The sequence below is a fragment of the Myotis daubentonii genome, chromosome 16 (assembly GCF_963259705.1).
Source record: "Myotis daubentonii chromosome 16, mMyoDau2.1, whole genome shotgun sequence".
NCBI classification, from domain to species: domain Eukaryota; kingdom Metazoa; phylum Chordata; class Mammalia; order Chiroptera; family Vespertilionidae; genus Myotis; species Myotis daubentonii.
Genome location: NC_081855.1, coordinates 57,034,131 through 57,058,427, shown reverse-complemented (window position 1 = coordinate 57,058,427; position 24,297 = coordinate 57,034,131). Strand labels below are relative to the sequence as shown.

General features: G+C 66.6%; 5 protein-coding genes across 11 annotated transcripts; 3 read left to right on the top strand and 2 right to left on the bottom strand.

Moving 5' to 3' along the window:
- Positions 1-914: 914 nt before the first annotated feature.
- HGS (hepatocyte growth factor-regulated tyrosine kinase substrate) lies at positions 915-11,807 on the bottom strand. Of its 4 annotated transcripts, none has more exons than XM_059671520.1 (22): positions 11,673-11,807; positions 10,089-10,173; positions 9,794-9,869; positions 9,303-9,395; positions 7,809-7,932; positions 7,392-7,444; positions 6,963-7,031; positions 6,677-6,801; positions 5,796-5,874; positions 5,629-5,727; positions 5,392-5,487; positions 4,776-4,814; positions 4,564-4,707; positions 4,433-4,492; positions 3,813-4,041; positions 3,463-3,635; positions 3,249-3,389; positions 2,997-3,174; positions 2,264-2,397; positions 2,075-2,179; positions 1,833-1,922; positions 915-1,491 (listed from the first exon to the last, which is right to left on the bottom strand). In XM_059671520.1, exons 1-22 carry the CDS (start codon positions 11,707-11,709, stop codon positions 1,381-1,383), a joined length of 2,340 nt encoding a protein of 779 aa, XP_059527503.1. In that variant the 5' UTR covers positions 11,710-11,807; the 3' UTR covers positions 915-1,380. The 4 variants fall into 4 exon arrangements, with proteins under 4 accessions (XP_059527503.1, XP_059527504.1, XP_059527505.1 ...); XM_059671521.1 differs by having other exon boundaries at positions 2,075-2,164; XM_059671522.1 differs by having other exon boundaries at positions 3,813-4,026.
- Positions 11,808-11,972: 165 nt separating this feature from the next.
- Positions 11,973-14,437, top strand: ARL16 (ADP ribosylation factor like GTPase 16). Of its 2 annotated transcripts, none has more exons than XM_059671528.1 (5): positions 11,973-12,062; positions 12,284-12,342; positions 12,757-12,870; positions 13,177-13,262; positions 13,417-14,437. In XM_059671528.1, exons 1-5 carry the CDS (start codon positions 12,002-12,004, stop codon positions 13,583-13,585), a joined length of 489 nt encoding a protein of 162 aa, XP_059527511.1. In that variant the 5' UTR covers positions 11,973-12,001; the 3' UTR covers positions 13,586-14,437. The 2 variants fall into 2 exon arrangements, with proteins under 2 accessions (XP_059527511.1, XP_059527510.1); XM_059671527.1 differs by having other exon boundaries at positions 13,147-13,262.
- Positions 14,438-14,672: 235 nt separating this feature from the next.
- On the bottom strand, positions 14,673-18,797 carry CCDC137 (coiled-coil domain containing 137). The gene is made up of 6 exons (XM_059671525.1): positions 18,602-18,797; positions 18,205-18,338; positions 16,950-17,169; positions 16,157-16,239; positions 15,937-16,016; positions 14,673-15,813 (listed from the first exon to the last, which is right to left on the bottom strand). The coding sequence occupies exons 1-6, from the start codon at positions 18,727-18,729 to the stop codon at positions 15,613-15,615; spliced, it is 846 nt and encodes a 281-aa protein (XP_059527508.1). The 5' UTR covers positions 18,730-18,797; the 3' UTR covers positions 14,673-15,612.
- Positions 18,798-18,853: 56 nt separating this feature from the next.
- Positions 18,854-20,394, top strand: OXLD1 (oxidoreductase like domain containing 1). The gene is made up of 2 exons (XM_059671529.1): positions 18,854-18,997; positions 19,830-20,394. Exons 1-2 carry the CDS (start codon positions 18,938-18,940, stop codon positions 20,247-20,249), a joined length of 480 nt encoding a protein of 159 aa, XP_059527512.1. The 5' UTR covers positions 18,854-18,937; the 3' UTR covers positions 20,250-20,394.
- A 154-nt stretch (positions 20,395-20,548) lies between these two features.
- On the top strand, positions 20,549-23,926 carry PDE6G (phosphodiesterase 6G). Of its 3 annotated transcripts, none has more exons than XM_059671530.1 (4): positions 20,549-21,620; positions 22,776-22,981; positions 23,407-23,447; positions 23,808-23,926. In XM_059671530.1, the coding sequence occupies exons 2-4, from the start codon at positions 22,836-22,838 to the stop codon at positions 23,882-23,884; spliced, it is 264 nt and encodes an 87-aa protein (XP_059527513.1). In that variant the 5' UTR covers positions 20,549-21,620; positions 22,776-22,835; the 3' UTR covers positions 23,885-23,926. The 3 variants fall into 3 exon arrangements, with proteins under 3 accessions (XP_059527513.1, XP_059527515.1, XP_059527514.1); XM_059671532.1 differs by lacking the exon at positions 20,549-21,620 and adding an exon at positions 22,372-22,427 and having other exon boundaries at positions 23,808-23,919; XM_059671531.1 differs by lacking the exon at positions 20,549-21,620 and adding an exon at positions 22,452-22,573 and having other exon boundaries at positions 23,808-23,919.
- Positions 23,927-24,297: the final 371 nt, after the last annotated feature.

Below are 24,297 nucleotides of genomic sequence, written 5' to 3'. Positions count from 1 at the left end.
CGGGCTAAGGGAGGCCAGTGGAGGCCGAGGCTGAGCGCGGGCTCCGTCTGAATCGGGGGCGGGCCCGTCCGTGTGGAGCAGCGCAGTGGCCCCTGCGGGAGTCTCGCGTCAGCCGACCGCGGCTTTCGGCTCGTGCCGTTGGCTCGGCATCCGTGGTCACCACGTGCGGAGTGCTCGCTGCGCTCTGGCCGGCACGGCTGCCTCTCCCGCCGGTGCGGGAGGGGAGGAGCATGTTTTGTCAGTCGGTGCAGCCGCCCCGGGAGCGAGGACGCCTCCCTCCGCGGGACCGAGCGCGCGTCCCGGGCAGCGTGTGCTGGGGCTGTGATAGCCCGAGAGGGAACCGGGGCGGCGGGCTAGCGGGTCCCAGGAGAAGAGGATGCATAAGCCCCGGTTCTGTCTCCAGACCCCGGACCCCGCGCGCCCTGCCCAGCTCCCAACACCGGCCGCAGCGCCTGCCCCGAGGGCCTGGGCTTTGCTCTTTAGATGCAGCCAGAGGCACAGGCGGGATCCTCTGCCGCCGCCACGGGGATGCCTGGAGCCAGCGCTGAGCGGACTTGATGTCAAACGACAAGGCGCTGCCCCTCCGCCCCGCACCTCCGCGTCCTGGCCCTGCCCCTGCCTCTGGCCTGCGCTCCGAGAGCCTCTGGGCCTGTTCACTAGTCCGGCCCCGCATGGAGGAGCCAAGGCCGCCGTCACCTAGGAGGTCTGGGCGCCTCAGGCCTTGAGTTCTGGATGCAAGCGACGGACTCTAACATTGCACATTTTCCTCCAACTACAGCTACTGGCCTTGCAGTGGAGCCATAGCCGCGGGCCCTGCGAGCCCGTCCCAGGACTCGGGGCCAGGCTGGCCTGCGGAGATGCCCACACACCCCTGCCCAGCTGCCCAGCACCTTTCCCCTGAGCAGACGCGTGGCACTTGTTGAAGAGACTTTATTATGGCCGATCCATTCTGTCTCACTGGCGGCACTGGGCAACATGACAGCTCAGAAGCAGAGAAGCTGGAGACTAGCCCCCCTTCCTGTGGGGGCCAGGAGCCCCTGCTGACAGCTGGGGGGGCCTAGAGGGCTCTGGGGGCACACACTGGTCATCCATAGGCCCCTGCGGGAGTGGGGGGCAAAGGGACCTGACATCCAGGCTGGGGCTCACCCCCACCTCCCACCCCAGGCCCGGCCGTGGGGAAGGAGGTCGGAGGCCAACTCAGGGACAGGAGGTGGAGCCCGAGGGGTGAGCACAGGTGAGGACAGAAAGGCGGGCTGGGGGCAGGGGCCCTACATGGAGGAGGGGAGAGCGAGGAGAGCAGAGGAGGGGACAGGACGCTAGTCAGAGGGAGGCGGCGGTCTCGGGGAACGTAGTGTTACTCTGGGCAGCGCGCTGGCCTGGTCAGTCGAAGGAGATGAGCTGGGCTTCACTGCCCTGCACCTGCAGCCCCTGTGCGGGCGGCTGCTGGGCCACGGGTGGAGGCTGCTGGGGGGGGCCGCCAGCAGGTGCCATCTGTGGGACGAGAGGCCGTTGGTGCTCCTCCCCAGGCCCAGCTCCCCCTCTACTGGCTGCTCTAGAAACCCCACCCCAGCCTTGTCCCTGGTCTCCTCCAGCCCAGGGTGCGCCCCCCCTTGTCATGGGCTCTGAGCTTCACGCCCCAGCAGGGCCCACCCCGGAATCCTGACAGCGCCTATGGAGCTGAGCTTCAAGTCAACGTGGTTTGCTCCCCCCCACCCCCCAGGACGCTGCGTGCACCCAGGGTCTGCGGGCCGAGTGGCCTTCCCGCTGGACTCTTCCCAGGACAGCCCCCCGCAGACGGCCGGGGCCCAGGTGGTGGCCTGGGAGGGGCTCACCTGCTGGTACATGGGCTGCTGCCCCGAGATGTAGGGCTGAGGCGGCGGCTGCAGAGATGCGTCCTGGCTGGGGAGGGCAGTCATGAGATTCTGTGGAGAATGAAAGGAACCCCGACATTGAGAAAGCAGCCCTGTAACCAGACAAGTGGGGGAGTTTCTGACTTGGAAGAGCAGCTGGGGAGCCCAGTCGGGGGGAGGGGGACCAGAAGGACCTGCCTATCGGATGCCCCGTGTGGTCTCACCTGCATTTGGTAGGGCTGGTAGCCCACGGACACCGCCTGGCTCCCCATGTAGCCCACGCCGGCGGGCTGCGGGGGCTGGGAGGGCACCGTCTGTGGAGGGAAGGCCTGTGAGGAGTGTGAGGAGCTGGGAGAAGGGCTGGGCGGGCACCTCACAGGGGCCTCTGGGGGAGGGGCGCAGCCTCACCCTACCTGATAGCCCTGGGTGGGGGTGGGCTGGTAGGAGGAGTAGGCTGGGCTGGCGGCCGGTCCGGCGGGGCCCTGGGGGGCTGTCTGTGCGCCAGGGACCCCTGCTGGGTACATGTAGGTGCTCACCACGCTGGGATCTGAAGGAAGAGGAGTGAGGGGGAGACCCCAGAGTTGGGGAGCATTTCTCTGAGTTTTCCTTTTTTGTTGTGAGACTTGGAACCAAGTTCACGTTTCACCTTCTCACCCAAGGGAAATAAGGACATCAGCACAGATGGGAGGGGCCCCCAGCGATGAGTGAAGTCGAATGAACCCAACTGTATTCCAGCCAAGTCAGGACACTGCAGGGCGGGCAGCGTCGCCTGCACCTCCTGAACCCAGAACCGGGATCGGGACAGTGAGCACCTGTCAGGCCTGGGCTGGATCCTGAAACTCCTTTCCGAATCCCAGGACCCACGTCAGTCCACAGGGGACGGGGTGGGGGTGGGGGTGAAAGGGGAGGAAGCCAGAGCCTCCAGCCGGAAGGTGTCGGAGTGAACGCACGTTAGTGTGCGCAGTAGAGGCGTGTGCGTGTAGAGAGCAAACGTGGAAGAATGTTAACATTTGGGGAATCTCGGAAATTCTTTACACCATTCATTCTCTTAGCTATTCTATAAAACAAGCCAACGTAAAAATAAAACAAAAAAATAACGGTCTGGGGCTCATGTTGGCTGGTCGACGCATCCGCCCACCCGGTTACCTGCTGCGGCCCCGGGCACACTGGGGTAGGGGCTGCCGGTGGCCGCGGCCGGCTGGCTCATGTACACGGTGTGCATGGGGGAGCCCTCCACCGAGCCTGCCGGGCTATAGGTCCCCGGGAAGCTTGTGGGGCCAGAGGGCTGGTACAGCACGCCGCCCGCCGCGGGCATGGCCTGGAGCTGGGGAGAGAGACGGCTGTCAGGGGGCTCCCGGCGGCTGCAGGGCAGCGGGAGCGGGAGGGGCGGGCGCCTGCCTGGGCGTAGGGCAGGGAGAAGGCGGGCATCTGGGCGCGCATCTGGATGGTCTGCTTCTGCTGCTCCAGGCGCAGCTGCCGCTCCTTCTCCTGCTCCTGCAGGCGCTGGATGGCCAGCTGCCTCTGCACCTCCAGGTACTCCTGCGGGCACAGGTCGCCATCAGCACCGGCACAGCCGGTGCCCGCCACCCGGCCGCCAGGCCGCCCAGCGCACCTGCTTCTTCTGCCGCATGATCTCCAGCTTCTGGGCCAGCTGGATCTGGCGCTGGCGCTCCGCCTCCTCTGCCGCCCGGCGCAGCTTCTCCCGGTGCTCCTCCCGCAAGGCGCTCAGCGCCCCCCGCGCGTCTCGGATCTGCGCCAGCTTGTCCTGCAGCCCCTCGTAGTACACTGCAGGGGCAGAGCGGCCGTGGCTGGGGGACGCCGCCTTCAGCTGCCGGTCCCATGCTTGGTGGGCTATTGCCCGTCATTGGGACCCCCCTCCCCGCCGCTGGAGCCCAGGCGCCGCCCTGCCCCAGGAGCCTGCCCAGCCCACAGCCCGGCAGCGCGGAGGCCCGAGGGACGCACGCCTGCGCTCGTCCAGCTGGTTGAGCAGCTCCAGCAGCTGGGGGTGCATGCCGTTGATGGACTGGAAGAGGGACAGCACGGCCGAGTCGTTGGTGATGCTCCGGCCTCGCACGTGGTTGCTCTTCATGCGGTTGACGAAGGTGCTGACGGCGTTCTGCAGGGCCTTCAGGAACTGCGCGTGGCTCTCCTCCGACTCCCCGTTCTGGAACTGCTGCTGGGGACGGGCACACTGTGGGGTCCCCCGGCTCCCGAGTCAGGATCTGCCTCCGTGGGCAGGGCCTCTGCCCGGGGCCTCAGCAGCCGCGCCTGCACCAGCCCCGGACCCGGACCAAGGCCAGCACCTCAGGCTCCAGTCCTTCAATGAGGACAGAGCCGGCTGCAGCCCCCGCGGCCGCCCACAAGCACCCCCCCCCCACGGGTGCCATGGACCGGCCTCCCCTGCAAAGGCCTGGCATCTACTCCAGTGGCAACAAGGCCCGGAGCCCCAGGACGGACAGCGGGGTGCCTCTGGGCGCTGGTCCGCTCGGTAGGCAGCCAGGCCCAGCCGCCTCGGGTCACTGTGGGCGGCGGGGCCTGCGCTGCACCCAGAGGCTGTGTCCGCGGCCGAGGAGGGCGCTTACCTCGCTGAAGAGGCCCCCGGAGGAGGTTACGGGCTGAGGGTCCGTCTCGGGGAGGGAAGCCTGGAAGACACAGAGGGTGAGTGGCCGGCCAGTCCCTGGGGCCCTCCCCGGGGCACCGAGAGCGGCCTCACCTCCACCGCGGCCGCAGGGGCTGCGTGCGCCTCCCCGGGCTGGGCGGCGGGCTCCGCCAGGGGCGCGGGGGCGGAGGGCGTGGGGCTCTTCCGAGCCTCCTCCTGCTTCTTCTCCCAGTAGTTCCGGTTGAGGTACCGGGCGAGCTGCGGGGCAACGGGAGGTCATCCGAGGGCCGGGCGCAGGAGGGGAGCCCCGCGCACAGGACACTCACCTCAGGGTCCATGTCCTCAGCCAGAGGCGCCGACGAGTTCTGGGGAGACAGGGGAGGGGCCGAGGGTCACAGGCCACAGCACAGCTCCCCCACAGCCGTCACTCAGGGGCCCCATGGCCACGGCTGGTGTGAGGGAGCCCAAGGGGCTCCATACGGCTGACGAGATGCAAGGTGGCGCCTGCCCACCAACCGTACAAATGGTCCCCGATGGGCAGGGGCAGGGCTGTTCTCAGCCTGGGCCTGGCTGGCCCCAGCCCCCTACAGAAAGGCAGTCCTGTCCCGGCCAAGGTGAGGCTAGAAAGGGCAGCCACCTTGGCCTAGGGCTCCCACCTGCTCCCGCCTGGGACAGACAGACGGGCAGCACGGGCCTCTGCACCCGCACACGGGGGTGGGGCCTCCCTCCTGATCCCACCAGGAGCTTCAAGCCCAAACAGAGGCGCGGGAGAGCCTGGGCTCTCACCAGTGGGGACCCCTGGCCGGGAGCCGAGAGCAGGGATGGGAGTGGGGAGGGGAGGGAGACCAGGGGGCAGGGGCCGTCCTTTCTGGGCAGCCCTCCCGCTCCCACGGGGAGTAGTCCAGCCAGCGTGTGGGCCACGCGGGGCGCAGGGGGACTCACCACAGGTGACGCGTACAGGCTGCTGGCGGGGGGCGCGGATGAGGCCACGGGTGTGGGCTCCGCCTTGGGGTATGCTGTGTACCCCGACTTGTGTCTCTGTGGGAGAACCAGGAAGTGTGTCCCGCAGGGAGCACAGGCATGGCAGGCCCAGCCTCCACACTCAGCCCTCCCCAAACATCCAGGGGTGCCCCCTAGCTCCCCCTTCAGTGCAGCCTCGGGTTCCTCCTCCCCACTCACCATCCTCTCCTTCTCCTCGGCCTCGGACTGGGACAGCGCCAGGGCCAGCTGCAGCTCCTCCTCCTCCTGCAGGGCCGTCTCGTCCCGCTTAGGGGGCAGCTGGGGGCAGACAGGCTGGTGAGCGGGGCCCGGGGAGAAGGGCCGGGGGCGGGCCGCGCGGGGCATACCTGGGACTGCTGCGACAGGGGGCTGGTCAGGTACTCCGGGGGCAGCTCCGTCGTCGGGGGAGCCTTGCCGTCCGCTTTCCTGGACAACAGGGTGCTGTGGGGGACCGGGCACCGCACCGGATCCCCAAGGATTCCCTAGCGTCACCGTGGTCACCCCCGCACCCCAGAGAAAAACTGACCCTCAGACTAGCGGGTGCTTCCAGGCGGGGGACCCTGGTGAGTCACCGGCCTGACCACAGCCCGTCTCCAGGAAGTGAGGCTGGGACACTGCCTGGGACAGACAGACGGACGGCACGGGCCTCTGCGCCTACACACCGGGGACACGGCCTCCCTCCTGGTCCCACCAGGAGTACAGGCCTGACCCGAACCACGAGGGACCTCAAGCCCAAACCGAGGGCCACACAGCAAAGGCCTGGACATATCCGGAAAGGCAGAGGGGACCCCGGGGGCTGAGACGAACAGGCCCTGACATCACTGGGACTCGTGGACCAGAACAAGGTGCAGAGGACACGGCAGCGCCATGCGTGGGCTGCGGAACAGAGGGTTCCTCTTCTGGGCACGCACGAAGGTCCAGGACCACACACGTGTGTGAACACACACGCAGGGGGAGCCACCGTCAATGTCAACACCAAGGGACCAGGCAGAGGGCAGCCCTCACCCCTCACGCCCGTGTCTTTCCTGGAAGTTTGACTTCCAGACTAAAAAGTTAAGGGGCAACAAACTCCAACAAGCCCCAGGCTCTGGGTGCCCGCCTGGCTCCGCCCTGAGTCTGGGGCAGCTGAGGCTGGACAGGGGGCAGGGCCGGCCTCTGCCAGGCCGCGCTTTGGGGGACAGAAGCCGGGCTGCGGGGAGCGGGGAGCAGGCCGGCGCCGGGGACTCACTTGTTGAGCTGTTCGTAGCAGGGCTCGCACACACGCACCTCCTTCTCGATGCCGAACTTGGGGATGGTGGAGTACCGGGAGGAGCACTTGCCGCAGAAGATCTGGCCGCAGGCCCGGCAGTGGTGCTGCGACACAGGGCGGTGGCGGCTGCAGGACGGGCCACTGACCCCACTCGCCACCCACTCCACCCACAGCGCCCACCGAAAGCTGCCAGGCTGGCCTCCCGCGGGCGGGCCAAGGGCGGCGGAGGCAGGCCCTCCCGACACGGCACTGACACGGCACTCACCTTGCGGGTCACCACCCCGAACTGCACCCTGCAGCGGTGGCACTCCTCCGCATCCACCCAGTCGGGGGCCTGCGGGGGGGGGGGGGGGGGGGGGGGGGCGGCAGAGTCAGGCCCCGCCCCTGCCCTCATGCCCCCGCCCCCCCACAGTCAGGCCCCGCCCCTGCCCTCATGCCCCGCCCCCCACAGTCAGGCCCCGCCCCCCTCCCTGCGTCTGCTCCCGGAGGCCCTGCGGGAGGAGTCCTCCCCCAAGGACAGGCCCGATGCCACGTAACCGCGAGCCCGCCAGCCACAGCCCGCTCACTCCACTGGGCCACGCTGGGCGCCGCACTTTCCACGCAGACAGCAGCTCCCTGCGGCCCAGGTCCCAGCAGGCCTGTCCCGGCTCCCTCCGCCCCAGAGCAGCCCCCTCGCCCGGCACCAGAGACTCACTCTCTCCGCAGCGAACATGGCATCGCTCTCCTTGAACTCCGGGAAGACGTGTCCTGGAGAGAGAAGGCTGCAGTCACCGCGGGCCACCAGGTGCACGAGGCCCAGGCTCCCCTGCCCCCTCAGGACCGCGACCAGGCTCAGCACCCCGGTCTCTATGGAGAGAGACCTCCGAGAGCACCCCTGGGCCGCCCCTGCTCTGTTCCCCAGCGCGTGGTGTGCTGCTTGGCCCCACCCCGGCCCCAGTGGCGTTGAGGTCTGGAAAGGCAGGGGCTGGCTGCCTGGAGCTGGGCTGACCCACGCTCCTTGGGGGTGCCCGCTCCGTGTGCCACTGCTGGTTGGCTGGTGGGTGCCGTCCCCGCCCGCTCAGAGTGAGCACCGCCCGGGTCACCCAATGCGGACACCGTCCCGCCGACTCACCCTCCACCTTCATGATCTGGTAGGTGTCCTGGACCACCTTGTACTTGGGCTCGTTCCGGAAGGCGTGCGCCCAGGCCTGGATCAGGTACAGGATCTTGTTTCGGACGTTGACTTCCACCTGCCTCTACAGAGGAGGGAGGAAGACGTGAGGAGGGACACGGAGACGCAGGTGCAAAGGGATGTCAGCGTGACCACGTGGTGGGAGGACCCACTGCTCGGGCAGAGGTGGGCAGGTCCCCGTGGGGCGCAGGGGCCACCCTCTCCCCAGGCCCAGCCCCCTCCATGGAACTCCAACCTTGAGAAGCCCTGGCATCTGTCTGCCCACGGGGCCTGCATGGTAACCCCAGGTCCTGTAACAAGACCGGACTGGGAACCCCTCGCCTGTAACCTGCCTGACGCTGGGCCCTCCTTCCAGTCACAGCCAGGCCCACACCCAGCACCCTCGCCACCACCTGGAGCACCAGCTACACTCTAGCGCCTCAGGGCCACCCACCCAGGTCGCCCAGGAGGATGCGGGCAGAGCAGGCGGCTTCGGAGGGGCAGCCACAGCCCAGAGCCGGCTGCTGGGCCTTTCCTGGGATCCATGTGCCACCAGTGGAGGCCTCTTATCGCCAAGGGGGACTAACGGCCGTGGGCCATGATCTGCGGAACTCCTCCCCCTCTTCCCAATGGCCTCTGAGGAGCCAGCCGTCAGCTCAGGCCCAGATGGGCTCTGGCCCGTGGGCCCAAGGCACCGGCAGGACCAGGAGACCGCCGGAGCCGGGGCTGCGCTCCTCAGAGCACAAGGCAGCCGCAACTCCGAGGGGCCCTTGCACCCCAAGAATGTCTGCCCCACACCGCTCTGCATCACACAGCCTCGGGGTCACTGCCCAGGTCACAATCCCTGCAGGGGCAGCGCCGGCCCGGGCTCAGCAGGACTGTCCCTCTGCCCAAGGAGGGCATCGCCCCTCTCCCTCCAGCACACATCAGACCACTGCACCCTGCTCGGCGTGCGGGCGCCCAGCTGCCCTCATCCCTCCTCTCCCCTTCCCCCCACCCCCCCCCCTCTGCTCACACACACGCAGCTCCGTCCTCCTCTCAGCGAGTGTCCTGCCTTCACGCTGGGCTCCGGCCCTGCCCTGAGGGCTCCCTGGGCCTCTGCACGCGCATGCTCTCTCTCTCTCTCTCTCTCTCTCTCTCTCTCTCACACACACACACACACACACACACACACACACACGCAGCTCCTCCCTCCACCTTCCTCTCCTCAGTGAGTGTCCCGTGTGTCAGTGTCAGGTGGGCAGGTGAGGCCTGGCCCCGCCCCCAGACGCCTCGTCCACCTGGCGCCCAGGCATCACGGGCTGAGGCTGGCCTGGTGCAGGGACCACCACACTTGCCTCGCGGCCTCTGCCACACCTGGTGCTGCTCCTGCCACAGGTGCCAGCAAACACCCGGAACGGCCCAGGCCTGGCAGCGGGCGACACCCCTCCCCCGCGGGCCCTGAGGCGGGCCCACCTTCAGCAGCTCCTTCAGCTCCTCCATGGTCTGCTTGTTGGCCACCTCGTCGTGGACAGTCTGGCCACAGTTCTTCACCACGGACTCCATGACCTGCAGACCCCAAGGAGGGGAAGGGACGGGCTGCTGGCCAGTGCAGGGACCGCCCCCCCCCACGGGCCCACCGCCCCGCAGAAGGCCGCCCTCCACAGGCTCTCGGGCTCCCAGCGCGTCAGGAGAGCCCCGGGAGCCTGCGCTACCCAGGCTCCACCTAACTCCACGTGCCATCTCCACCGGAGGCTAGCGCCACCCTCCCTGCCCTAGGTCAGTGTCAGGTGGGGCAGGTGAGGCCCAGCCCGCCCCGGCTCTGCAGGCTGCTCCATCTGCCTCCCGCCCGATGCCCGCACTGTGTGGGCGCTGCCCCGGGCGGTGGGGAGGCCGTGGGCCCCTCCTCTGCCACCCTGACCGCTCGGGAGGGGCCCTGCGAGGGTGGGGTGCAGGCGTCCAGTCACCTCTAGGGCATACAGGGCCACGTGGGGGTTCTTGTCACTGACTTTCTTCTTGATGGAACTCACAGCATATTTTGCCCTGAAAGGAAAGGGCGTTGGTAGAAGCGCAAAGAGATGGGAGAAAGAAACTGTCTCAGCAACTAGACGAGAGAAGCCCAGCTCCGCCTGGCCCTCGAGGCCCCCACGCTGTACAGAGAGGCCTCCGGCTGCGGCAGATCTCCAAACCCCAGGCGCCCGGACCACACAGCTCCGCCCTGGTGCAGGCCGAGGGCAGTGCGCACAAGCGCCCCTCACTTACTGGGTGTCCCCCTGGCGGATGAGGTCACAGATCTGCAGGATGGACTCCCAGTCGGTCTCCAGCAGAAGCTGGCTGGTCGCTTTGTCTAAAACGGAAACGCACCATCACGGGGGCTCGTCCTGCTGGGGTTCCCTCGGGGGCCCCAGCTCAGCCACAGGGAGGAGCTGCCTCCACCCCGTTTCAAACACTTGGACGCAATGGAAAACCCCGCGGAAATCCTCCGGGCGCAGTGAGAGCCGTGGGAGCGCTGGCCTGGCCCAACGAGGCAAACCGCTTGGAAAATAACAAGAGACCCCGGCCCGCGCGGTCCCGGGTTCAGCGTCGACCTATGGACCAGGAGGTCAGGGCACCTGCCCGGGTTGTGGACTCAATGATTTTTCTCTCATCACGGATGTTTCTCTCTCTCTCCCCTTTCCCTTCCTCTCTGAAGACAATAAAAATACGTTAAAAAAACACAACAACAGAGAAACCCTGTTGTGTGCCTGTTACCAGCCTCTGGCCAACGCTCTCCACGAACCCGCTTCTCGCACAGCCTCACGGGCTGGGTCCCACTTCCGCCCCCTTACGGGTAAACCAGACAAACCGCGGCGGAGCGGGGAGGGCGCTGCCAGGGGTGACACAGCTTGCTGGGGACATGGCCAGGACCCGAGCCCGGGCCGGCTGACTGCCGACAGGGACCCGAGCCCTGGTTTGGGGAGGTTGGGCCTCGCTGGTGAGATGCCCGCGGGGGCCAGGCTCCGGAGCAGCACCTGGACTCGTCCTCTGCTTCAGGGACTGACCTCGTGGATTCTCCAGAATCCCTCCCTCCCCATCACGTGCGAGGCTCCAGCCCTGCTGGCACCCTCCTCCCTGGAGACGCCAACCACCCAGCAAGGCCTGGCCCCTTCGCGCTGATCTGCTGGGAACTCCTGGGTTGGTCCTCGAGAGGCTGAGCCACCCCCTAACGGGGTCCCTCGCCTGCTCCCCCCAAGAGCAGGAATGACGCCGGGCCTGAGGGTGGGCTCGGGCTGACCAGGGGGGGCCCAGGGCGCCTGTCCCGCCGGCACACGCCGTTCCGTGGGAGGGAGGGGGCTTTCCCGGGAACATTCCTCCTTCCTGACGGGTGTGACCTCCCGGAGCTCAGAGAGGATGAGCCACAGCCCGACAGACGGGATCGCCTCCCCGAAGCGCCCGGGCCCGTGGGGACAGCGGGGCTGGCCGGGCCGCAGGGAGCCTGCAGGTCCCGGAAAGGCGTCCTCTTGTGGGGGTGCTCGTGTTTGGGTCAGAAGCCCCAACCCCACGCGACCTCGGCTTTTTGCGGGGCGGACGTCCACCGAGATGGGCTATGCGGTCGAGTCACCCATCTTGGTGACTCAGAATCTCGAGATCGCTCGGTCAGGCGCCCGCGGTCGGCTCCCGGAGACCTGCCGGCTCCAGGCCCGGCTCCCCCGCGGACCCTCACCGCCCGGTCAGCGTCCGCGCCTGGCACGGCCAACCCCCGCTCGCGGCGCCCCCAGCCAGGGCCCGGGCCGCGCGGAGGCCGGCCGCTCCGCTCGGATCCGCTCGGGGCCGCGGGCCGGCGGGGAGGTGCAGGGGCCGCGTTACCTAGGAGACGCTCGAAGGTGCCGCTGCCGCGCCCCATGGCGACCCGGACCCGACCCGACGCCGAGGCCTCCTTTGCTGCGAGCCAGCGCGTCCCCGACTTCCGCTTCCGCCTTCCCCGTGGGCGCGCGCACGCACACGTCGCCCTCCTCCATCCGCGAGGGGGCGGCCTCTCCGCTCGCCCCAGTCTCTGCACGCCGATTGGGCCGCGGCTGCTGGAAGACCAATGAGCAGCCCGGGAGGCGAGGCTTGTCCAATGAAAGCGGAGCCGGGGGCGGGCCTTGCGTCCCTGCGGGGCGGAGCTACGGGGGCCGAGCGGCGAAGCGGTGGGGATGTGTCTCCTGTTGGGGGCCGCGGGCGCGGGCAAGTCGCTGTTGGTGAAACGACTGCAGACTATCCTTCCGGCCGGGCGAGGGGCACCGGGGAGGCGGGGGCGCCTGGCGGGGTCGCGGTGGTGGGGGACGCCGGGGGAGGCCGGGGCGGGGGTGGCCGGGGCGGGCGACGCGGGACTCTCCGGAGGCGGTCGGGGGCTGGAGCGGGAGCCCGGGGGGTCGGGGCGGCGTCCGGTCCCCGCTGCCCCCGCTGCCCCGCTTGGGTCCTTGACCGCCTCGCACAGCTGAGCTCTCAGGATGGGAAGGGCGACCTGGGCGATCCTCCGTCGACGCGGCCCACGGTAGGCGTCGCCCGCCCGCACGTTCAGTGGAAACGGTGCCCTTTGCGTTCTGCCAAGCGCTGTGGCTTCTGAAGCGGAAGCTGGGCCCCAGCCGGGCGGCGAGTTAAATTCACCCCCGGGAAGCGAGTGGGTGCCAGGGAGGCGCTGGGCCCGCGAGGACAGCGCTGTGGAGGCGGCCGGACGGCGCGGGCCGCCCGCGGAGCGCATCCCCCGGCGGGCGCCGCCTCCGGCCACAGCCCGCGGGAGCGGGAGGGGGCCCAGCCCTGGAAGCCCCTCTTCCTGTGGTTCCGCTCCAGGCCCGAGGCCTCGAGGAGGAAGGGCCTGTGAATTGGGGTCGCGGTGTGAGGAGCGCGCGGTGCTCTGCGGGGCCGGTGGGAGAGCTGTGCGGCCGCCGCATCCTGCTTTTCCCCGCAGGTGGGCACCAACCTGACCGACATCGTGGCCCCCAGAAGGATCACCATCCGGGAGCTGGGCGGGTGCATGGGACCCATCTGGCCCAGTTACTATGGAAACTGCCGCTCCCTCCTGGTGGGTCCCGTCTTTGAACTCTTCCAGGGAAGTGTGTCCCCGACCTGACTTTGGGGGGGGGCGGGCGGGGACTTGGCTTCCTGAGCGACTGTGCGAGTGGAGGGGACAGGGCCCACGCTGCTGTGTCCCTCTGGGAGCGCGGCCTGAGCCTGGTGGTCCCGCAGCCTCTGCTTCAGTCATTTTGCTCGTCTCAAGCCAGGTCTGTGGTGCCCGGGGGAGGAGATTGGGCAGGGCTGCCTCCATCACAGTGGCCCTGAGCTTTCCCCTTCTTCCCAGTTCATGATCGATGCCTCCAACCCCACCCAGCTCTCCGCAGCCTGCGCGCAGCTCCTGGGCCTGCTCTCTGCAGAACCGCTGGCAGAAGCACAGGTCCTGATCCTCTTCAATAAAACGTACGGGTCCGCCAGCCGAGAGGGAGCTCAGAGGGTTCCTGGAGAAGGGGTCCCTTGGAATGTAGCCAGGAGGGTGGCCCCTTAGGGAGGGGTGCCGTGGGGGTTGGGGTGGGCTTGTGGGGCCCACTTTGACAAGGCGCCCCTTTCGCTCCAGTGACCTGTCCTGTTATATGACCGTAGAGGAGATGAAATCGTTAATCAGGCTCCCGGACATCATTGCTTGTGCCAAGCAGAACATCACCGTGGCAGACATCAGTGCCCGCACAGGCACAGGCTTGACCGAGGTGCTGCGCTGGCTCCAGGACACCCACGGAGCCGGCTGACTACTATTGGGAGGGGGCGTGGCTGGACCGCTCTGTGGGGAGGAGGCGAGGGCAACCCTGCTTGGCCTCCGGAGGCAGATAAGGACCCAGCGTAGGAGGCAGATAAGGACCCAGCGTAAACGTAGAAGGCGGGCTTCAGTGCCGAGCTGCAGTGATGGGTAAACTGAGGCACCCAGGCTGGAAGTCCTGACAGCCGACGTTGGAATGAAAACTGTCCAGGGCTAGGAGAGCAGCACCGGCCTGCAGACCTCAGCACCCGGAGCGGCATGCAGGCAGGGAGGGCGGCAGGGACAGGTCTGGTGGCGCGCGGGTGCCGCTGAGCTCATGGTTACATCTGCGAAGACCCTTTCTCCAAGTAAGCTCAGGTTGGCACGTCCTGGGGGCCATGCTTGAACGTACCTTTTTGGGCCACTGTTCAGCCTCCTGTGATTGGTAAGGAGCTGTCTGCCTGAGTGTGGTGACACCTTAGGCCTTGCAGGTGTGCACGGCCCGTGCCACTGCTGGGCGCCACCTCCCCAGACGCCACCGAGCAGCCTGGACGCGGGCCATCTCCACTCCCCATTGGGGTCCTCGTAGATTTCACAGGCAACTTGAGACCCAAAGGGCTTTCAGACACCCCCCAGTTTCAGAGGACTTCAGCAGAGCCCAGTGAAAAGCGTGAAGTGTTAGAAGACTCTGGGCTGTAAGTCAGTTCTTCAGCTAAGAGTGTGCGACTCTCGGGGCAGCACCAGGTGAGCTCTAGGGCCTGCCTGCAGGGCAGGAGGCTCCCCCTTTCACTGTAAAATCGGAATTATGTAAACCGCGTTCTCTGTACTCAAAAAATGAATTAAAACAGCAAAGCAAAAATGACAACTTAAAGCCTGAAAACACAAAAGATCTTAACTGTATATCAAATTGTGCCACAACCAGAGAAAAGAACCTCTTAAGGCGACATTCCAACACCTGTCTGGTTGGATGAGAACAAAAATTGACATCTTAAACCTCGTTCTGTCCGTTTACGTTAGTGCTGTTCATATTGGGTATTTTATGTTTATTGGAGGATAAAGTACCTGTGAAACATTTCCAGTGTAAAAGATACAAAGACAAGTAAAACTTAAGATATTAAAATTTAATAGTAAATGTCTGTAAACTCAGAACTTTTAAGTTACATATATACATTTTAAAAAGTACATTCCTAAGGCCTGTCTGCAAAAATGGTCTAGAAACGACATCTCGGCATCCGCATTCCTAGAACCCAGGTGTTGGTCTCTAGGTACCACCCCCACACAGGGAACCGTGGTCTCCGACAGAAACCCTCCTACCACAGGCAGGGAGAGGCCGCCTTGCACCTGAGCCCGGAGCCCAGGCCAGGTCAGTGTCGAGAGGTACCAGGTCTCTTTGGAGGACTGACAGCTGCCCGGCCACTCTGGTGAGAAAGACTCCCTGCTGCCACGCCCCTTGGGGCGGTGCTGTCATTGGGCTCCACATCAGAACCAAGGCCTGGGCGGACTCCAGCTGCCTCTGGGGACTAAACTGGCACTGGGAGCCGGCGGTGTAGATGCCAACCACCCCTCATGGTCCTGCCCCCGCCCCCCTGCACTGGCAAACCCCGGAAGCCTGCGATGGATTTGGTTGACCCGAATGCACAGCATCTACAGTCACTTGGCACCTGGGGTTGGGATTATGGGTTATGGGGTTGGCCCGCGGTTGTCTCAGCCTGGACCTGTGTGCGCAGAACAACTGAGGGAGATGCTAGGCTCGGGAACGGTGCCGGGTGTGACTGGCTGGGGCTCAACCAGGCACTGGCCCCTTCTATGGGAGCTCGGCACAGGTCACGTCCCCTGGGACAAGGGCCTGGCAGATGATCTCATGTGAAAGAGTGGTCTTTAGGGAGGAAAAATGAGAGCAGAGAGTGGAGCCCTTTCCCGAACTCAGGAGTTGGTGCACCAGGCTGTGTCCGGAGGGGGAGGGGGGGGCATCCAGGGAAAGGACTAATTTGAGGACCCCCTGCCCCCCCCCCCCCCCCCCCGTGCAGGAACCCTCGTCTCTCAAAGGCAGGTCTCTGGCTCCTTCCTGGGAGGGAGATGGGCTGACTGAGGCCCCTGCCGCCGCCTTATCGCCCTGTAGGCCTGCACGGCCCGCGCTCTCTCCTCTGCCACAATCCGCTGTCGGGCCATGGAGGTGGGTGGGGGCTGGGACACACCGCCAGGGCGCAAAAGCATCGCCAGCATCAGGGATTTCCTGCCAGGCTGAGGACCAGACCGAGCGGGCACAGGGTCAGGAAGGAGGTGACAGAGCCTGGCCCGGAGCTGTTAGGCCCCGTGGGAACCTCACTCCCCGTGGCAGCCAGGGACGCCCCCCGCCCTCCTCACCTGGCCGGTGCTCACGCTCTTCCTGGGCTTGGCGGTCAGCTCAGGGGGCTGCAGGGCGACCTCACCGAACTTCACGGTGTCTAGGGGGCAGAGGAGCACGCCTGAGGCCTGCTGCCACCTGAGCCGCTGGGTGCCCACCCACCGACCTGGGGGGCACATTGGTGCCGCCGGCCCCACCCCCACCCCCACCCAGGCTGACAGTCCCCTCAGGACGAGCCACCTCGGAGCAGCTCCTGCTCCAGCCTCTCCGCTGCCTTTTCCTGTCTTTTCTTCCGGACTTTATCCCGCCGCCGCTTCTGGAACCTGGGGAAGAAAGCACAACACGGCAGGTTCCCAACTCATCTCACTGGACTCAGGAGGCGGTGAGGGTCACCCTGCCCTCGAGGGTGCCTGAGGCAGAGCCCCGGCAGCTGCCCCAAGTCCCCAATCCTTCACCACCCACAGCTGTCCACCAGAGGGCCCTGCACCCCGCCAGCCAACCTGTAAGATGGAGACGCCGGCACCTCCTCTGTACAAATGAGGAACTGAGGCTAATAGGGGTCACTGCTAAGGGCTCTCAAATGTCCTCTGGACAGGAAAGGTGACATTGGGAACAGAACCCCAGTCCTGGTCCAGGGAGAGACGGTGGCACCTGCTGACCAGAGAGGGAACCCCAGGGCTGCGTGTCAGCCTCACCCAGACCCCCACCCACAGCCGACTCCCACGGGGTAGGCATGGTCCTTGGCAGCCAGCAAGCCCTCCTGGGAGGACACTGAGCCTCATCCTTTCTCCAGCTCCCGACAGCAGCCAGCCTGGCTGGACAGCGGGCCTGACCTGCGCTGGCTCTTGGTCCCACTGATGACTTTCCAGAGAAACACAGAGGCAACGCTGGGCCCTCAGAGCTCCTGGGTCAGGGCCTCCCTGACCCGGAGGTGACCAGGGTTCTCAACTTCTTTCCCTGAATCATGGGGTGGGGTTGCCCCTGGCAACAGAAAACCATCATGGGACCCCAAGCCCCTCCAGCCCCCACTCACGCTTTCTTCCCCTCGGACTTCTTCTTGGGAGCCACCTGCGCCTCGGGCTGCTGGTCGGCCTGGTTTTTGCTGAGGAACAGCACGTGCTGGGCCTCCTGCTCCATGCGCTGGATGTAGGCGCCGTCAGACTCCCACTTCCTCTGCTTGAACTTGGGGACCGCGATGTCTGGGTCCACTCCCCTCGCCTCCTTCTCCAGCGTCTTTCTGAAGGCCGCCTGGGCTGCGGGTAAAGGGAGATGAGGCATGAGGGGCCGGGAGGAGTGGTGGCCCCAGTCCGGCTGCCGTGGTCACCCCCTCCCAAGGCCACAGGAAGGGAACACCAGGCTCAGGAGGGGGCAGCCCAACGACTGTGGCCGACGGGGGGATGTACGATGCCCGTCCTGGGGCACCTACAGGGACGGGGTCGCCCAGGCCACTGGCACATGTCGGAGATGTCAGCTCAGCTGAGAAAGGAAACAGGAAGCCACCTGATGTCCATCAGCAGGTGGTCCTGAGTGAGTCCCTGTGCTCGGGCAGAGGCCCCCCGCCCCGGTCAGGGGAGAGCACAGGGCAGCTCCGCACAGGGGTGTGGACAGGCCATAAAGCCCACTGCACGCGGAATGTGTCGAGGGCAGCACGCCCTCGTGTCACACGGACCAGGAGGCACGTGCAGGCGTCTGGAAGGTACGAAGCAGGAGCAGTGGGAGGAGGCTGTGCCTCATACCCCTCAGAACGGCCTGACTTTACCACATATGTGAGTTTATCCTTCAAAAAGCCCGGGATTTAGGTTAAATTACCCAGCAGCAGTGCTGCAAAATCACTCCTACCTCTGGGAGAACAAACACGTCTGCACAAAACAGAAACTCCACTCCCCCACACGTGCAAAGGCTCACCTCTGGCAGAAGCTGATGGACGGCACTGCCTGGCCTGGGGGGGTGTGATGGGCCAGTTTGTCCGAGTGAGCCTCATCACTGCCCTCCGCACCCCCGCACCCCCGCTGCTCCCCCCATTCTCCCTCACAGGAGACTCACTGGCTGGCCCTGTCCACCCTCCCTCCCTCCAAGTACATCTGCACCGACCTCCGTCCGACGGGTCCCCTGCTCTTGGGGGAAGTGAATGCCGCTCACCCCAGGCCCAGGGCTCCCCTGCAGCCTCTTCTGAAACCAGAGGCGGCGGCGGCCCTGGAGACGCGGGCCTCGGGTCAGCCCCCGGCAGGCAGGCCGTGGCGATCTGGGCAGGGACGCTCTATTGCCGCCCAGGCGGGCCCGCCCATTACCCTCTTTCTTCCTCCTCTTGTTACTGACGGGGTTCTTCATTTCCTGGCGGCTCCTCATAATCTCCCGGAGACGGAAAGGGACTTCCTGTTCATCCTGGTTCTTGGGCTTGGAATTCACTCTCTTCTTCTCTTGGCTAAGAAGGAGAACACGGGGGTGAGACGCGTCCTACGTCCCGCAGAAGCAGAGTCAGAGAAAACGAAGCGTCGCAGGCCGCCCCGCGGCTGTGGGCACGCGGGCCGAGGCAGCATCCTCCCCCGCAGAACGCTCCGAGCGCCCTGGCCTCGCCCAGGATGGCAAGACGGCACCCCGGCCGGTGGCAGTGTCCCCTCCTTCGCGCCTCCACTCGCGGCACCGACAGGGCAGAACGCGAGGGGCCCGGCACGGGGAGAGACCCACCTCCGCGGCCTGGGCCACGGCGCCGACTGCTTCCCCAGCAGCTGCTGCCGCCGCCCCTGCGGCCGCTCCGGGCCCCCAGGCCTCCCTGTCCTCGGGGGGCCCGCTGCTCGGAGCCTGGCTCCCGCCATCGGCACGCGCCGGGGTCGCAGAGAAGCCACTTCCTCTCTCGCGGCCGGTCCTGCCCCACGACAGCCGCTTCCACTTCCTGCACCCGCCCCACGCCCATTGGGTGGTGCAGCACCTGGCGGAGTGGCGATTGGCTAAGGCGGTTGCCGCTCACGGCCCGGAAGGGGCGGGGACTGGGGCGCGCGTGCGCGATGGGTCGGGCCGCGGGCGATGCTGCTGCGGTGTGTAGCCGCGGGCGGCCGGGCGGCGGCCTCAGCTTCCCGGTGCTGGGTGAGTACCTGGCGGGGTGGGCGCGGGGCCGGGGCGGCACGGACCGGAGAAATCCCGGCCTCCCCGCTTCCCAGGGACCGCGCTGCAGCCCGCGCCGCCGGCGGGCAGGGCAGCCTGGACGCCGCTGGTCCGTGCTGCTCCCGCTAGGCCCGCTCCCTGTCGGCGAGGCCGGCTGCTTTGCTTCTGGGCCGAGCCCCGGGATTGGGCCAGCGGGTTCTGGCTCGTCCTCCCGCTCGGCCATATCTAGGGGCGCCTGCTGCATGCGCGCCCTTTGGGGAGGCCGCCGTGAACAGGGAGCTCATGGTCCCCGCAGGAGCTGGAGACATAGTTCGGGCTGAGTCTGTCGGTTCTCCGTGCCCTGGAGACACGTGGAGCGGGAGGGGGCCCCGGGGCTGGAGGAGGCAGGGAGGCTGCCCACGGGCTCTGCGGCGACCCGGGCCGCCCGGGCTTCTCCTGTGAGAAGGAGAAACAGGACGAAGGGGTGATGCGGTCAGTGAGAAGGTCAGAGGGCACGGGCCCTCTGTGCTGGGTGGAGGGAGAGGGGGCTTGGCTGGAGGTGCCGAGCTTCCCCCCACCCTCCATCTGCTGGAATGCATTCCGGTGACAGGCCCTGAAACCGGCACTTCCCTTCAGTCGCATCAGGGCGTCAAGCCAACCATCACATCCGGTTACAGGTGGAAACCGAGTCTAGACTTGTCTAAGGTCACATGGGACTGAGGAAGCGGAGAAGACTGCGGATCCTTGGGCCCAGAGGCCGGGATTCCTCTGGAGCTGGGGGCGGGCCAGGCCTGACCAGCTCTCTGGACACTCACAGGCTTATTTGCGTTCTTAGGGGCCAGGCCGACTCGCCAGCTGGGAGCGGTGCCGCGGGCTTCCTGGAGGCGGCAGCACTCTGCACAGGCACCGTGCCTGGATCCTGGTCTGCGAAGGCCGTAGAGAGTTCGGGAAGGACCATGGGGAGGAGGGCTCCCAGGCAGGTGCGGAGGGCACCAGGCATCCTAAGTCCTCCCTGCCCGGCGGGAGCACCCTGGAGGCCCCGTACCCGCCGCCTCCTGAGCTGCAGCCCCCCACGAACTGCTGCATGAGCGGCTGCCCCAACTGCGTGTGGGTGGACTACGCAGACGCGCTGCTGCAGCACTACCAGGACGGCGGGGAGCGGGCCCTGGCCGCCCTGCAGGAGCACGTGGCCGACGAGAACCTCAAGGCCTTCCTTAGGACGGAGATCCAGCTCCGCACGAGGAGCAGAGGCTGAGCGGCCGCCGACAGCTCACCCACGGGAGCCCCAGCCCCTGCCCCGCAGCGCGCGGCCCCTCTGTCCCGGCGGCTTCGTGGGGCTTGCGTCGGGTGGGAATCCACTTCGCCTGGAAATAAATAAGCTCCCTGCCGCTGAGACGAGAGGCTCTGTGGTCTGAGAGGCTGTTGTGGCCTCGGCGGAGAGCAGGTGCCCTCAGACAGTCCCCGAGCACCTGCAGCCGCACCGGCCTGTGGGCGAAACAAGACCCCTCCTTGAATATTCAGATGACACTGACCCCAGAGCCCCTTTCCATGTCCCGCCTCCCAGGAGTCCGGCCGGAAGGTCAGCTGTGGCCGCTCAGCTGTGGGCAGAGGGAGGACTGTCTGCTCCCAGGAAGGTGCCCTTGGCAGCCCAGAACGTTCCCCGTTTGTCCTTGAGGGGACACCCGTCTGCCAGCCAAGCAGCCGGCTGCCGGTCAGCCTGCAGGGGCCTGAGCATGGAGCCACCGGTCCTTCCAGCTCACTTAGGCCCAGCCTCCCGGGCAGGTGGCCAGGGGAGGACTAGGAGGCCTCCGGCATTAACCCGAGAACCAGGGTCCCGACACCGGCCCGGTCCTTGGCTGCAGACCTGGCCCTGGGACCAAGTGGGACTTTATCTTAGGGCCCTCGCCGCCCATCCCTTCTCCCCTCATCCCCCACCCCAGCAATCGCAAGCTCCGATGCTAGTGGCCTGGGCAGGGCAAGGATTAAAAGAATTGATGCCGGTTTGTTGCCTCATTGAAGGGAAAAGCTCAGTGGGAACACGACTTCACAAGGGATTTGAGCTGACAAACAGGCCTCTTTGATGTGAAACCAAAGAAGGGGAATGCTCATTCCTCCTGGGATCCGATGGGGTCTTGTAAGGTGCTGTGTGGGCACCAGCAGGGAACGCGGGCCCACCTCCCAGCGCAGAGCCCATAGGGGTCCCCAGGTCTGACTGCTGTGTGGGCCACCTGCAGGCGGCAGCACGCCGGGGCGTGAAGGCGGTTTTCTGGAAGTCGGACTGGGCTGAGGCGGGGAGGCCAGGACAGCAGCAGCGTTGTGCTTCGTCTTTGTCTCGAGGAAGAGCTGCTTCAGGAGAGAGTCCTGCCCTGCTCACTGTCCTGATCACACTTCCCTCCCTGTCCTGGCCCGGCCCAGCTCCCTAGCTCGCCCTCCCTTCAGGCCCCTGACCGCACCTGAGCCCCTTCCCGTCCCCTGGTGCCCGCCCCAGCGGCCCCGGCAAGCTCATTAGTGTGGCATCAGGGGACAGTGCTAATCGGCTTACCCGGCAGCAGGATAAATGCCCGCTGACCCTGGTGCGGGAGGCCACCCTCACACCGATGGCCCCCTGAGACCTGCCCAGTGTCTGGTGAGTAGTGACCTCCCGTTGCCTCTCCTGGCAGCCCCTCACCCAAGGGTGTTCGTGGGCGGCTGCGCAGAGGGTGGGGAGCGGGCGCGCGTTTCACCACGACGCTGAGCCTGGGTCGGAGGATGCGCAGCCAGTCACCTCCTCTGCTCCCCCAAGTCAAGCGAGGTGCAGGCCGTCCCCAGGCCAGCGACGCTCTGGGTCTCACGTGCCCAGCCAACTTGAGGGGCAGCTCAGGCAGCAGTTTCCATGGGAACAGCATCTTCTCCTGGAGCTCCCTTGGGGCACAGAACTGTCCACGCCAGGCCCGGGGCCCAGGACTGAGGAAAGGACCCGGCCAGGCCTGCTGCCGTCCTCCTGGGACCGGCCTGGGCTGGTTCTGGTCTCAGCACAGAGGCTGAATCTTAGGGAGGGAAGGTCCATGGCGGGGCCACCCCAATCCCAGGCACCCAGCACCCACCACTGAGCCTTCCTTCCCAGCGGGACAACCTGTCCTTGCCTCTCACTTGGTCTCAGCCAGCAGGCGGCTGTTGGCAGCCCAAGGCTGGACCCCAGCCTTGCAGCCCATCAGACTGGGGGCAAAAGGGGACCCAAGGGACGGCGCCTGGGCCTGCGCTGTGGGCACAGCGCTCCTGTCTGTCACCTTCTGGGCCCCAGTGGCCGAGGGATTAGCCTCCCTCCGCTGCTAATAGGCTTAGAGGAAGCCGGGCTGCCCTTGTTCTGGGCCAAGGTCGCTGGGCTGAGGGCATCGGGAGTGGCTCTGGGAGAGGAGAGGAGGTCACCCGGTCGGTGTTGCACGGACACCAACAGGTGACACTGGCGCCCACAGGGAGCTCCAAGCACTGAGCGGCTGGGAAGACACTGCCACAGCTCAGCGCAGCGTCTCCTGTGAGACCGGCCCCTTCCCTGCCGGCATCCCCGCCCTCTCCCGGGTCCCCCTTCATTGGCACTGCCGGGTGACTACGACAGCATGCCCCAGCCTCAGGGCGGAGGGGTGCACTCGGGGGCCTCCGGCACTGCATTCCCCTGTGGCCCCAGTGCAGGCGGCAGGGGCTGCTGTCGGCCATGCTGAGGGCCCCTAGGTCTCACACTTTGGGGTTCCCTCTGGTGGGTTGGAAGCAAGAGGCTGACTGGGATCCCCACCTGGTCTGCCCCCAGCGCCCAGCGTGAGGGAGTCCAGAAGCCCAAGGTCACCACAGGGTCTCTGCCAGCCTGGCCATGAACCTGGAGCCGCCCAAGGCCGAGATCCGCTCGGCCACCAGGGTGACGGGGGGCCCCGTCACGCCCAGGAAAGGGCCCCCCAAATTTAAGCAGCGGCAAACCAGGCAGTTCAAGAGCAAGCCCCCCAAGAAAGGTGTCCAAGGGTAAGCAGAGCTGGGGAAGGGCGCCTCTCAAGGGGCTGGAGGGGCCCAGCAGGGAGGCGGGGGGGGGGGGCTCAGCCATCCTTTGCTGGTGGAGGTGGTCCCATTATCCTCTAACGGGGTCTGGAGAGCCCGAGCAGGGCCTGCCTCAGGGCCCCCCACTCCCAGCAGGAGGGGAGAGGAGCGGGGGATGGGGGCTCCTGTCACTATCTCCAGTCATTATTGCCAAACAGGCTCAGAAAGCGAGCTCACTGTCATCTTGACTCCATCACAGCCACCAGCATGGTCCCTGCACCCACGCACAGCCCACAGGTGCACACGCAAGGCACACCCTACACTCCACACTCAGGCACCTGCATTCGAGGGCAGACACCCCCCACCCCATTCCACTCTCTTCATGGCCACCGTCCTGACTGCTGTGCTTGCAGGTTTGGGGACGACATCCCTGGAATGGAAGGCCTGGGGACAGGTAGGACAATGCCGGGTCCCGCCCAGTTCTCCCCACTCACCTGCCACAGCAGGCAGGGTCCCAGCCGCCTCTGGCTTCCCCCGGCCAAGGCTCACTTAGGGATGCCCCCAGCCTGTCCTTCATTTTCTCCCCAGCATCAAAGGTGAGGTCCCCCTGAAGTGGGGTCGTTCCCACAAGTGGCTTCACCGGGTGCTTGGAGGGGCTGGGAGAGGAGGAGGAGCCCTTGCTGCCCCTCCCTGGGGCCTGCTGCACCCACCGTCTTTCTGGGCGGGGTGTCCACTCGACACCCCCAAAGCTGGTGTGTCCTGGGAGGCGGGTCCTCCCCACTGGAGGTGTGGACAGCGGCCCCCTTCTCCGCAGACATCACGGTCATCTGCCCGTGGGAGGCCTTCAACCACCTGGAGCTGCACGAGCTGGCCCAGTACGGCATCATCTAGCCGCACCTGCCGTCCGACCCCCTGCGGCCCCACACCCCAGCCAGGGCGCCAGGATTGCAAGGTCGAGGTCGTGTCTGGAGACCTCAAAGGGCAGCAACATCAGGAGCCCCGCCTCCCCTCAGGAGGGCCGGCCAGCCCTGCCTGCCCTCCTGGGAGGCTGGCCCACATCCCCTCTCCTCCTGCAGCTGGAAAACCAGGGCAGGAGGAGCTCCGCCCACAGCCACTCGTGGCTGGTTCTGGGTCAGCGTGGTGGGTGGCCATGCACACTGTCCCTGTTTCAAAATAAAACGATCACGCCTCCGTCGCTCGCTCGTCTGGGGGGTTGGGAGGGTGTGGGTCGCCTCTGCAGGAGGGTATGGATGAAGGCCAGGGCGGTGGGGCAGCAGCGGCCTGGCCAGGCTAAGAAGGAAGAA

Excerpts from the sequence above, each read along its gene's own strand:
- ARL16 (XM_059671527.1), top strand. The coding sequence starts at position 12,002 with ATGTGTCTCCTGTTGGGGGCCGCGGGCGCGGGCAAGTCGCTGTTGGTG. Across the intron at positions 12,063-12,283 it reads GTTGGTGAAACGACTGCAGA|AGCTGAGCTCTCAGGATGGG; the intron begins CTATCCTTCCGG and ends ACCGCCTCGCAC. Across the intron at positions 13,263-13,416 it reads CTGATCCTCTTCAATAAAAC|TGACCTGTCCTGTTATATGA; the intron begins GTACGGGTCCGC and ends CTTTCGCTCCAG.
- PDE6G (XM_059671530.1), top strand. The coding sequence starts at position 22,836 with ATGAACCTGGAGCCGCCCAAGGCCGAGATCCGCTCGGCCACCAGGGTG. Across the intron at positions 22,982-23,406 it reads CCCAAGAAAGGTGTCCAAGG|GTTTGGGGACGACATCCCTG; the intron begins GTAAGCAGAGCT and ends CTGTGCTTGCAG. Across the intron at positions 23,448-23,807 it reads AATGGAAGGCCTGGGGACAG|ACATCACGGTCATCTGCCCG; the intron begins GTAGGACAATGC and ends CCTTCTCCGCAG.
- CCDC137 (XM_059671525.1), bottom strand. The coding sequence starts at position 18,729 with ATGGCGGGAGCCAGGCTCCGAGCAGCGGGCCCCCCGAGGACAGGGAGG. Across the intron at positions 18,339-18,601 it reads CCGTGGCCCAGGCCGCGGAG|CCAAGAGAAGAAGAGAGTGA; the intron begins GTGGGTCTCTCC and ends TCTCCTTCTTAG. Across the intron at positions 16,240-16,949 it reads AAGTCCGAGGGGAAGAAAGC|GTTCCAGAAGCGGCGGCGGG; the intron begins GTGAGTGGGGGC and ends TTTCTTCCCCAG.
- HGS (XM_059671520.1), bottom strand. The coding sequence starts at position 11,709 with ATGGGGCGCGGCAGCGGCACCTTCGAGCGTCTCCTAG. Across the intron at positions 7,933-9,302 it reads AGCTGAAGGAGCTGCTGAAG|AGGCAGGTGGAAGTCAACGT; the intron begins GTGGGCCCGCCT and ends CCTCCTCTGTAG. Across the intron at positions 2,398-2,996 it reads TGTGCCCGGGGCCGCAGCAG|ATCCCAGCGTGGTGAGCACC; the intron begins GTAACCGGGTGG and ends CTCTTCCTTCAG.
- OXLD1 (XM_059671529.1), top strand. The coding sequence starts at position 18,938 with ATGCTGCTGCGGTGTGTAGCCGCGGGCGGCCGGGCGGCGGCCTCAGCT. Across the intron at positions 18,998-19,829 it reads CCTCAGCTTCCCGGTGCTGG|GGGCCAGGCCGACTCGCCAG; the intron begins GTGAGTACCTGG and ends TTGCGTTCTTAG.